Here is a 12550-nt window from a genome sequence, read left to right as displayed (position 1 = left end):
CCACCAAATTCACTATTCCTAAGCTCCTTAAGGGTCCCAGAAGCCTGAGAATCCATTTAATATTGTGGCCCACGGATGCAGAGGAGGTAAAACAAAATCTAGGTGCCCCACACAAATAAGAACAACTAAAGGTTGGGGGGTAAGGAAAAAAAAAAGCTCCACTGGAAAATACAACTTTATAAAGGAAAGGACTCATATTTTTCAGTTTGGTTTTGTGGGTGGTGAAGAAAGCTATAAAAAAAGAGCCTGAAAAAGTAGATAAAGAAAAACCAAAGGTAAGGAGGGTGAGTGAGAATGAGAGGAGAGGTGGGTTTAGAGCCAGAGGGCAGAGGGGATGGGGGCAGGGTAGCAGGGGGAAGGGGAGGGAAAGGCTGACTTGGAGAGAGGAACACTGCAAAGTGCTTTGATGCACTTGAACTTCTCCGGTCCCTTTCTTCCGTACACCACTGTTATCACTGCCCTTTGAAATTCTAATTAGCCAATTAATCACTGCTCACAGCCCCTTGCAGCTCACCAAAGGGAAAATGGTGTTCCCGGTTGCAGCCAAAGCAAAATCACCCCATGTCTATCTAGATGAACTCACGTAAAACCAGTCCTGGGGGGTAAAATTTCCCTCCTCCTGCCTTCAGCAGGCTTGGTGAATTTTAGGGGTCCCGGGTAATTTTCAACAACGAAACAATCCTGTAAAATTTTTGCCAAAAAAATCAGAATTTTAACAGGGCCGAAAACCTTTAAACACAGAGAGCTTCTTCCTATTGACTGCATTTTCAGTGTGACTGTCTTCCGTTTCAAATCTAGTCGCTTAGTCCTATGCCCCTATACACAAGATATTTGTGTAAATGGGGGACATCAATTCAGCACTAAGCAAGCTCTGTTGAAGCTTTGTCATGTTAATGTAGCCGCCAATGAAAGTAAAATTTTATTTTTAGATTTAACCTCATACATTGCCCCAAAGCAATTTTTTATTTCCAGCTGATGTATTTGAAGAAAATAGGCTCAGATTTATTGGGTCTGTTAATAAAAAAAAAAAAAAAAAAAAAAAGAAAGAAAAGAAAATTAAATGACCTCCTGTAGTTTTGCTGCTGTTTATTGATCTCTTTCGAATTTAGCTAGCAATTCAATCTGCAGTAAGGCGTGTTGAATGAAATGGATTGTGAATGTGAAAGTGGAATGAACATTTAGAAAGCATTTTCAAGTCCCAGAAAGTAGCTTTAATAAATGAGAATAAATTAAATTCACATCACTGGGGAAAAAAAAAAAAAAGATGGATTTTGTTTTAATGGTGAACTACACAGAAATCATTTATTGGATGTAGGATCTATTGGCCACTTTGAAGAAGCTAGCTCACCGAATGGATTGCTGTAGCTCTGATGAGCGAAGGATCCATCATAATCTATCTTTCAATGATACCTTCAGAGACTTTGAAAAATCACTTCTAACATCATTAGGGTAATTCAATCTTGCTTTCCTCATCCAACCATTGAAACTACTATGATCACGACTACTGCTAGTAGTAATGATAGTAATAAATAATTAATAATAATAATAAAAATAAGCACAAGTGACTTCACAATGAGAAGTAACTTCCTGGGGTGATTTCTCAGCATTAGATGAAGTGAACTCCGTACTGCCAAACCCACATGTATGTTTCCATACATTTCCTATTTCACCTTTGTTATGGTTGCCACTATTTGACCATCTCTTTCTTCTTGAAACTCCTTTGACTTCCCTAACACCACGCACCATTCTGTACTGTTTGTCTACAAGTTTCTGTCTTCTTCTAGGTCTTCCTCCTGGGATCCTTTGATTTAGCCAACTCTTTAATTTGCAGCTTTAATTTTTTTTAATGTTTACTCATTTTTTGAGAGACAGAGAGAGAGAGAGAGAGAGAGAGTTGGGAGGGGCAGAGGGAGAAGGAGACACAGAATCCACAGTGGGCTCCAGGCTCTGAGCTGTCAGCACAAAGCCCGATATGAGGCTCGAACTGGCAAACTGCAAGATCATGACTTGAGCCAAAGTCAGATGCTCAACTGACTGAACCACCCAGGCTCCCCGTAACCTGCAGATTTAAAGTAAGCCTTAAATAACGAAGCTTCCCGGGGTTCTGCCCTCTTTCCTTTGCTTATCCTTTTCCTGGGCAAGCACTTTTATTCTCTTGGTGTCAGCTAACCCCTATATGTGGATTTCTCTTTCTTTTTCACAGTTCACCACTCATTCCTTTCCTCAAACTCAGTATGATGATAACTGAACTCATTATCTTTCCCCCAAATATGCTTCTGCCTCTGTATTCCCCAAAGATATCACCATCTACTCAACTGTCAACAGGAATCCTCATCTGACTTACACTACACAGGAAATGACTCGAGTGACTGTTTTCTCAATTCTTCCACCAGTGGCCCATATCTAGGACCATTCCAGATGCTCAGGAGGGAAGTTAATTCACTACATACAACAGATGCCTCTGGATATTAGAGCTTGATTGTCTCTAGGAATCCAGGTTGAGAAAGGTTGTATCTAATGGAAACCCAGCAGCCACCAGAAACATCTCCACCTCCTTCATTCCCCCAAACAGCTGTCCTCTTGACCCTATTTTTCACCCCCACTACACCTGGGGGGAGCCTCATGCGTAGATTTGCTGCCTAAAGCTCTACTTACTTTCCCCATGGGAATCCACTTCCTTTTTCTATACAGTTAGCTTTACCTCAGGTTAAATCACTACCTTCAGCTTTGCCTTCTCTAGTCCCTTCCCCGCCTGCCCCAAGTCATTTCTAAGATGCAGATCTGATCATACGCTTCTGCTCAAACACTTCAATGGCTCCTGCTGGATTTCAGATTAAAGTTTAAAGTCATTAGCATGACCGAATGCATTGTCACCCCTGTCCGTGCCCCCGCATTACCCACCATCCCACTTTCCCAAGGCTAAACTGCAGGCGAAACCATGCCCCAGGTAAAATTAGTTTCTTCCCGTGACTTCTATGGCACCCTGTATGTATCACGCTTTCTTTCAATCATTTATTCATTTAACAAAAATTTACAGAGTGCCAACTACATGCCAGACGGTGTTGTGTGCACCAGGGAGACAGTTATGGGCGAAAGAGTCTTTGTTCTCATGGAATCCAATTCTAGATGGAGAAACAGACAGTAAGCATAAACAAATTAAGGCAAATAACATAGAATAATGGTATGGTAAGGGACTTGGAGGTGCTTCCATTAGGGAAGTTGGGGCAAGTCTCTCCAGGAAGGTAACATGAACAGATAAGCGATGCCAGAAAAAAGAGGCTTTCTAAAGATCTAGAGGGAGAAGTCTCCGGTACAGGGAACAGCAAATTGAAAGTTCCCTGAGACTGGAACAAGATGTTTGAGAGATGGAAAGAAGCGAGGAAGGCTTCAGAAGTCACTCGAGTAAAGGACGAAAGGGAAAGATGTAGGAGACGCCATTGGGGGCCAGATAGGGGTTTGGATTTTATTTTAATTGCAGCAGAAAGGCATTGGAGGGTTTTAATCAGGGAAGAAGGTTCTTAGGACAGCTGGTAGGATCATAAGCAGGTCAAGAGCAGTGGCATAGTCTAGATTGAAAGTCATGGAGCCTTGAATTGGGATTTTAGGAAGATTGCGGGAAGCGCCATATTTGAAATACAGTTGGACGTAATGCCGATAGAAGGTGCCGATAAACTGTGCATGGTTTACCTCTGTGACTCTTTTGTAGTAAGTAAACTCTGTGGGGGAAAGGGGACTGTTACTCATACCTATATTTTTCGTCCCAAACGTAGTGCCTAGTGCCTAACAAGTCACTGAAACTGTTTTGTGAATGAAGGAAGCAATGGGAAAAATACATTTCAGCCAGGGTAGTCAGCAAAGACTTTATGGTAAATGTGAGAATTGACCTGTAACTTAAAAGACTGTAAATTTTTGACCAGTAGAAATTGAAGTAGAGGGAATGGGAGTCCCTAACATTTCTGAATTCTGGTACAGAAATACCAATGAAATCTACTACCTCATGTCTTAATATTTTAAAGTCATAAGTCAAACTAATAGACTGTTAAATAAAATGTGTTCTATCTATTCTAAAGTTATAAATCAAGCTAACAAACTGTTAAATAAAACATGCTCAATCCTTTTACCTTGACAAACATATTTTATAATCACCAGCTTCTACAATTTGGCAGTGGTATGGGAGAGCCAGCCCTTGGCCCCTGGCATGAGGCGTGCCCCCTCTCTTTATTCCCCAGGTTCCTCATAAGCACACATGTAAACACTCTGGCCTGCAAGTCTAAACTCAGTCCACTTATCCCCAACCCTGGTCCCCATGCAGACAGGCCATGGAAACTGTCACTGGGCCATTGGAGCAGGGAATTCTGAGTCTCAGGTATCCCGACTATGGACTAGACAGCAGGATTTGGGTTTGGGGTGAGCACATCCCCTTGGTCCTGCCAGTTTTTCAGGAGGAAGGGTAAAGCCAGAGCAGGGTAAGGCCAGAGTAGGGTCCCCTAGAGCATGAAGCTGGAGGAAAGGCCACTGTCACTTGGATCTAAGGGCACTTCTGGTTGAAGGGGTAACTGTGGGAACCATGAGGCATATTGAGGGAATAGAGAATGACTAGTTTGTTTGGAGCAGATAATTCATACAGTGAGTGAAGATCAGATCCTAGATGGACAAGAGTCTGGGGATAAAGACCTTTGATCATACAGGCAATGGGGAATCAAACTCTTTAGCACAGGAAGAAATGATCAGATACTTGTGTTCAGGGCGGATGAGAATGCGGGAGAGACTGAGATCAGCAGAATTACTGGACTTTGAAGTTTGGGGCTAGAAGTAATAACAACTGAAAGCAGAGGGGGAAGGAGTTCATGTAATTTCTAAGAAGAAGAAGAGACAACCAATTAGATGTAGGGGCTGAAGGAAATGGAAGAACTGGGTCAAAGATGGTTTTGCAAGAGAAAATATGGCTGCTGTTTTGTTCCTCGGGCTGTGGACTGGATGTTAGTGTCCCCTCCAAATTCATATGCGGCAGTCCTAATGCGATGGTATTTGGAGATGGGACCTTCGGACGGTGGGGCCCCCCACAGTGGGATTGGTGTCCTTCTAAGAAGAGGAAAGAGCTAGCTATGGGAGGATATAAGGAGACGATAGTCTGTATGCCAGGATGTGCTACAGTCTTGATCTTGGACTTCCCAGCCTCCAGAACTGTGAAAATAAACGCTTGCTGTTGAAGCCACCCATTCTATGGTATTTTTGTTATAGCAGCTCAAGCTGACTAAGACTGTTAAGGAAGGCTGCTCTCCTTCTGAGAAGTCAAGGGAGGTGTTGTGGGTTTGCTTTCAACACCATTCCTGTAATCGAGGCCATCACTGACTTCTCACGGCTCCTATCAACCTGAGCACCCCCTGCTCCAAGGTCTTTTCAAGTGAGCCTCTCTCTCTAGCTCACCACCCCCATCCACGGTCTGGCTGAGCCCAGAAGTGCAACATTAACAGTGAGCTCTAAGTTATGTTCACCTTGGGAGGGGAGGGGAATATTTTAGAGATTCTAAAAATGTAGGATACTTTTGGGAAAGGATAAAGAAGTCCATCCTGAGGCAGGCACCCAAGTCGTGGTCGGATCAGATTAGATGATGACCTTCAAGAACAGAAGAGCTGACAGGGCGAGGTGGCCTCCAAACTGCTTGGGTTTGAATCCTGACTCTGCCTCTTGCCAACTGTGTTGACCTAGAAAATCCGGACCGGAACTTCTTCCAAAGTCCTGCGAGCATGAGCCTCTTCTGTCCTGACAGGGGTGCTGGGAGAGGGGGGGAAGCTGTCCCTCCTCCCGCCACTTGGAGGGGTGGGGACAAAGGCCAGGGAGCTTGTTCAGTCAGACGCGCTGGGGCACAGTGTCGTGATAGACTTAACAAATTAAAAGCATTTCCCATGAGGGGCGCCTGGGTGGCTCAGTCGATTAAGCGTCCGACTTCAGCTCAGGTCACGATCTCGCGGTCCGCGAGTTCGAGCCCCGCGTCAGGCTCTGGGCTGACGGCTCAGAGCCTGGAGCCTGCTTCCGATTCTGTGTCTCCCTCTCTCTCTGCCCCTCCCCCGTTCATGCTGTGTCTCTCTCTAACTCAAAAATAAATAAACGTTAAAAAAAAAAACAAAAAAAGCATTTCCCATGAAAGAAAACCAGGTCTATAGATTTGTACCATCGGACAGAACCGTAACAGTTTTGTAGTTTACGTATTGGAATAGAAAACAGCTTGTGGCAAAGACCCCAGTAATTTTACTTGGTAGGTTATTGTTTCCACTGGGCTCTTATCATAACCATGTGTCGGGATGTGCTAACTAGTTGTTTGTCACTAGTTCTTTTCTCCTGTCCTCTTTCCACTGTTGCTTGGCAGCTGAGTTTGTTTTCCATTTCAATCAGTGGCACACAATTTCAAGCAGATGTTCTACAAAGTGCTTGACTTTTAAGCAGAGTACGCACGCAGTGCCCTCTTAACGGTGCAGCTACACTCAACCCAGAATCTGGTTTGCAAATGAGGGAGCAAATGAAGCTAGTCAGCCTGGGGACCCAGCTTCCTGAGCTTCCAGTGTTTGATGGGGGGGTCGCCTCCCCTAATGTTATTGCCTGGACCCGCCCTGAAAGCGGCTTAGTGTTTAGGACCCGCACACGCCATTCCCTGGGGGGGGGGGGGGGGGGGGGGGGGGGGGACAGAGGCCGGGCACAGATGTAGGGCTGAAGCACACTCTGTATCAGGGTGACCTGTGTTTGAGCCCTGCCTCCTTTGCCTGCTGACTGTGTGAACGCAGGCAAAGCTCTCAGTCTCTCGTCTGTAAAATGGGGAGAAGAATGGAATAGCACCTCATGGGCAACCATAGGGTTAAAAGTGATAAGGTGGGGCGCCTGGGTGGCTCAGGTCACGATCTCACAGCTCGTGAGTTCCAGCCCCGTGTCACGTCGGGCTCTGTTCTGACAGCTCAGAGCCTGGAGCCAGCTTCCGATTCAGTCTCTGTCTCTCTCTGCCCCTCCCCCACTGGCACACACACTCTCTCTCTCTCTCTGTCTCTCTCAAATATAAATAAACATTAAAAAAAGGGATAAGGCCCATAAAGCATGTTAAGTTCAGTGACCTACACACAGCGAGCACTAGGTTCGTGCCCAAGTAGTGGTATCGTTTCTGGCTTGAATTTAAAAAATCTGAACAATATTCCTATGGGGCTGGTTGCTATTAATGTTATCACTGAGTTATAGATGAGGAAGCCGAGGCACAGAGAGACGAAGTAACTTGCCCAAGGTGGCCCAGCCAGTAAGTGGCAGAGCAGTCTGGCCCCAGAGTCTCTCTGTTTGGTGCTGTTTGGAGCTAAGTGGGCCTGGATGGTGCATAATAATCAGTGCACACTCTGTTTTAGGCACCAGGGGTAAGCACTTTACAGCCCAAGATTTCATTGAACAAACCAGCCTAATTCTCTCACCATGTTTTGGGGGATGTTAGTACTATTTTCTTTTTTTTTTTTTTTTAAATGTTTCCTTATTTATTTTTGAGAAAGAGAGAGAGAGCAAGCATGCACAATCGGGGGAGGGGCAGAGAGAGAGAGAGAGACAGACAGACAGACAGAACCTGAAGCAGTTTCCAGGCTCTGAGCTGTCAGCGCAGACCCTGAGGGGGGGCTTGAACCCACGAACTGTGAGATCATGACCTGAGCCGAAGTCAGACGCTCAACCTACCGAGCCACCCAGGCGCCCCATCACTCTTTTCCTGGTAGAGATGAGGAATATCAGATCCAATGAGGTCAGAGAGGACATACGTTCCTGAGCGGGGCTGACTCGAGTGCTGGTGTCCCACCTTGTTTCCCTGTGCCCTGCTGGGCAGTGCCCCGGACCCTTCAAAGTGGACGGACCCGAGTGGTCACCTCACATAAATGTCCCCAGGATGCCAACAGGCTTCCTGGGGATGCACGGGTTGAAGCCCACGTGTCCTGACTCCAGCCCGTTGTTTTATGGTTTTTTTTGTTCATGATATTACAATAACAATATCAACTGCCACTGTAAGTAATTCAATACACTTCATGTTTTCTTTTCTTCTGGCCACAAGTCTTATAATAACAAAAATATTCTAAAATGAATAAATATTAAAAGCCTAATTTGCACAAACATGAAGCAGCCCAGAAGGCCAAGTAAACAAGAAATCTGGGCACCTTTCTTTAGAAAATAAAAGTAGTAGGAAAAAGAAACAAGCTAAAAAGGGGTAAAAGTAGACGTGGGAAAATAATGCTGCAAAATTCCTTCACGTTACCCATGTTCCAGAAAATTACTGTCCTGGCTGCTTATTAGAATGTATTGCTGGTTATAGTTCTGCTATAGGAAAAGTTGTTTTGTTTTTGTTTTTTACTTGTTTATTTATGTATTTTGAGAGAGAGAGGGAGCGAGCAGGAGAGATGCAGAGAGAGGGAGAGAGAGGGGATCCCAAGCAGACTCCACGCTATCAGCACAGAGCCCAACGCAGGACTTGAACCCGCAAACAGTGAGATGGCGACCTGAGCTGAAACCAAGAGTCAGATGCTTAACTGACTGAGCCGCCCAGGTGCCTCTGTGTTTGTTTTTGAATTAGGTATTTCTTCTAGTTTGGCGCCTTAAATCCCCAAATCTTAGTATTGTGGAAAAGTCCAGGCATGCTCTCCCTACTAGGTGATTCTAACGGATTTTACACTGGAACCTTATACCCGGGGATCCAATGAAATGACACCACAATTCGTCATCAGTAAAATGTTAAATCATTAAAATGTTGCTTTCTATGACCTCCCATGCAGGGCTGCTTATTACGGAGAATCTCCTTTTCAAATGTTTTAACCTATTATAAGTTTCCTCATGACGAGCCATGAGGAAAGGCGGGCTGCCAAAATCTCTGTAGATGTCCTAAAGACAGCCTCGTGCCCCTCCAGGGGGCACAAGACCATAAGAAACGCGCCGCATTAACTATTGCCAAACCACCTTACGGAAGGCCTATTTACCATCATTTAAACAGACCGAGTCTTATAAATGTTTCCTCTTCTAGAACCTCTGCCTTGTTATGACACACATTTTGAAATTGTATTAACTTCCAAGAAACTGAGATCCACACACTGCTGATTTCCAAATGGGGCTGTTTTCTTCCAGATATTTACTGGATTTCAGATGGAATAAGACAGGTGGTTTTAGGCTCAAAGCTATTCAAAGGCAGATAGAAAAAAATCCAGCAGGGCCAGCAGCCTTTGCCACCGAGAGCCTGTCCCAGTACTGGCAGGACTCCTCTGGGTCTTTGGTCCAATTCTGCAGAGACAGGTGACGGGTGATCCCCATGCTGGTCTCAGATGAACCTGGCGTCCCTGGGCCCCCGGGGACCCAGGGGAGACAGAGACAGACCCGCCTGCCTCCCTAGACTCTTTTGGTCTGGAGCAAATCTGAGCCGTTCACCTGTGACAACCTCACAGGGCCACAGCTGAGCGGTGAACGAGGTGCCAGGGAGGAAGCAGGTGGAGAGGGTCCGGTCTTTCTCTTTGTCTTGCCTGTCCCGCTCAGTTCAGCAGAAGCACACTGAGCTCCTGTTAACGTTTGCCAAAAAGCTGTTTGTCACGGAGGCTTGCAATCTCCCTCTCATGCAAAGCACTCTGGTAGTAGGAGCTTCACCTCCCCTCTTCTCCTCCACGTCCTCCTTTTCTGGTATCGCAGAGCTAGGAGAAATACCAAATAAATATACACCTTGGTGCATCTGGAGACTCAGTTGTATTTAAGGCCAAATGACACCTGAGAGGGTCCTTGTGGGAGAACGGAGATGGGACACGATTGTTATCCTAAGAGAAGATGCTACTTTCTGCTGAGGGCTTTACTTGTATCATCTCAATTAATCCTTAAAACAACTCTATTGGGAAATACTATTTTTAATTCCATGTTACAGAGAACGAGGCCTAGAGAAATGAAGTAACTTGTCAAGAGTCATTCGGTTGGTAAGTGATGGATTCAACACCCAAACCCAGGTTGGACGAACTTCGGAGTCCAAGAACTTGCCCATTGTTTGCTACGCTGTATTTATCATTTAATCCCGGATCAACACGTGGGAAACGAGGGGCGTACGAGCATTTTACTCCTCTGAACAGGACTTTTTTTGACTTCACATCAAAATGCATGCACCGCCAGTTTCTAGCTGCTACCAAACGCACACATCAGAAATACAGCTCAACCCAGCGTCATGAGCCATGGATACTCTCGTCAGACAAAAACCCACCCGGATACATTGCGCTCGGTGTGGAGTGACAGAACTGTCATAAAGGTAATCATGTAAAACACGAAATCTGCCATTATTGTGTTTCTGAATTTCCGAGAAGGCGCGTTGTTTTGTGTACTGGCTAATGACGAGCACGCTTCTATTCATCAGCTTCAGTTTTATACCCTTGGGAGGAGGCTTATCATAACTATCAAACCAGAGATATAAAAGATTAGGAAACATTTAGTTTTAGGAAATAATGGCTTGGAACCCCAGTCAATCAAAAGCGCAAGGGGGAAGATGAACAATACGGTTATGATGCCAGCTGGAGAATCTTTATAGTTGGACCTTGACAATGGTTTGCAAGTTTTCGTATTGCAGACGGTAGAAAGGAGGCTGCCTAGGAGAACGACAGTCTCCAAGAAAATATAGACAGAAGATACTTACAAGACCCTGGAATTGAAAATGACTTCTAATGCAATCCCTGCTTTCAGGATTGACCATTTCAATGTTTATAAGAGCCGAGAGGTCAACAGAACTGTCAAGATTTAATAATACCTGTATGGGTAATTTTCTTGAGAAGCCAAAAGAATGCCCAGTCTTTCTTCCCAATACTCCAACACACACACACACACACACACACACACACACACACACACACACACACCCTTTGGTCAGGGAATTCTGGGCTTCAATAGCAATTACGTCTTGACTGAATCACTGAATTATATTAATTGAAATGATCTTCACGCTTTAAAGTTGAACTTTGCTCTGAGTTTTGCTATGGACAATTTACCAATCCCCTAAAAGCCGAGCAAAGAGATTCTTGACCTGGATTTCACAAATAGGCTCCCCTGAAACAGAACAAATAATTTGTATGTGTAGTATCCTACAGAGAAGGTTCAGAGCTTTAATCAGATTCTCAAAGGAGTCTGAGTCCCCTTCAAGGGTCAAGACCATCCTAGAGGCCTGTATGCGGCTGAGAGAAGTCAGAATTTTAAAAGGAGTCCTGTTTCACTCTAACTCAACACTTTCTAGAGCCTTGTGCTTACTGGAGGCTCTAGCCCAGCTGTTGCTTGTTATGAAAACCAAGACAGCTGTGGGAGGTGTTGGGGTCAGAAGCAGGTTTTACCAGGAGAAGCTGGCAGTGTCCGAGTCCCCATTAGAATGATGCATGGCACAGGTTTGAGTATAGGGACTGTTTTGAGATGCTCGGGGGTCAGTCCTTAATCTGTCACTCTCTACTGGTTGGAGTTGGTCCCACGAATGGCTTCCTGTCCACTTTTTTCATCTACAAAGTGGAGGGAAATAAGACCTTGTCTCTCAACACTTTTGGGAGGATTAAATGAGATCCCGTGGATGGAGGGGCGTGACGCACAGTCACCTACCTGTAACCCTTGGGAACAGGTGTGTTTTGGAATTCAGCCTTTGGTTTTCTTAGAAATGTAATATATTTCTATCTTCGATATGACTTAACGCCACCAACATCATCCATGGCTAAATATATGGATATTTCTACAGCAAAACGATGAATATTCACAGTAAGAGGGATGAATCAAGATTACAGTCTTACGTCAATCTAAGGCAGGTCCACCACCCCAAATTTTCAGTGGTCAGAGCACTTGGACTTCGCGATCAAGGATAAGCAGTTGTATACCTGTCTTCTCACAACTGTTGCTTGAATCTTTCTCTAGTTTCCCAAGGTCCTAATTCTTATGCCTCTGGTGGCTTGTCCTCACATTTATACTCCTTTGACATCAGTGTTGGGCCCATGGCCGAACGAACTGCCCAGTGTATCTCTCTTACCTTGGCTTGTCCTCATATTTATAGTCCTTTGACATCAGCGTTGGGCCCATGGCCGAACGAGCTACCCGTGCATCTCTCTTACCTTCACACTCATTTGAACTGCGTCCTGAATAACACGGTGGCTCCCCTCTCCTACCAATGCTCTGGGTGAAGAAGATTTTTCTCTTCTCTTGGCTTTGTCTTAAACTCTCCCAATTTCCGAGGCAGTCTCTCTTGCCACAGCTCCAGTACTCCAAGGGCTGTCTGCTGCCTGTCTAATAAATTCTCGAGGAGCTATCAAATGACTCCTAGTGACGTTGGTTTGTTCACTGGTCAGCAGAACACTCTTCCCCTGAAGACGAGAGGGGACATTCCTCAGTTTCATTCAGGTATGCCTGAGAGCTGCTTCCAGACTGCTTGAGAATGAATGACGTTGCAAATCCTCCTGAGGACAGCACTCCTAGATTCTCTTCCCCATTCCAGAGTGCCCTCAGAGAAGGAATGTGGGCTCCAGTACCAACATCACAACCCAGAGCAACACTTCCAGTGGCACCGTGC

At 45.2% G+C, this 12550-nt stretch overlaps 1 protein-coding gene across 1 annotated transcript in view; it reads right to left on the bottom strand.

The window, feature by feature from the left end:
* The window catches only part of SASH1 (SAM and SH3 domain containing 1), a 315795-nt gene extending 303565 nt beyond the window's left edge, over window positions 1-12230 (bottom strand). The window contains exon 1 of the mRNA XM_042987289.1: window positions 12096-12230. Within this exon, the coding sequence (XP_042843223.1) occupies window positions 12096-12107 (12 nt within the window). The 5' untranslated portion in view covers window positions 12108-12230. The remainder of the gene's footprint in view (window positions 1-12095) is intronic.
* Window positions 12231-12550: the final 320 nt, after the last annotated feature.

This window comes from Panthera tigris, chromosome B2, assembly GCF_018350195.1.
Source record: "Panthera tigris isolate Pti1 chromosome B2, P.tigris_Pti1_mat1.1, whole genome shotgun sequence".
Taxonomy (NCBI): Eukaryota; Metazoa; Chordata; class Mammalia; order Carnivora; family Felidae; genus Panthera; species Panthera tigris.
The sequence above is the reverse complement of the archived record's forward strand: the minus strand, read 5'-3'. Positions and strand labels throughout refer to the sequence as shown.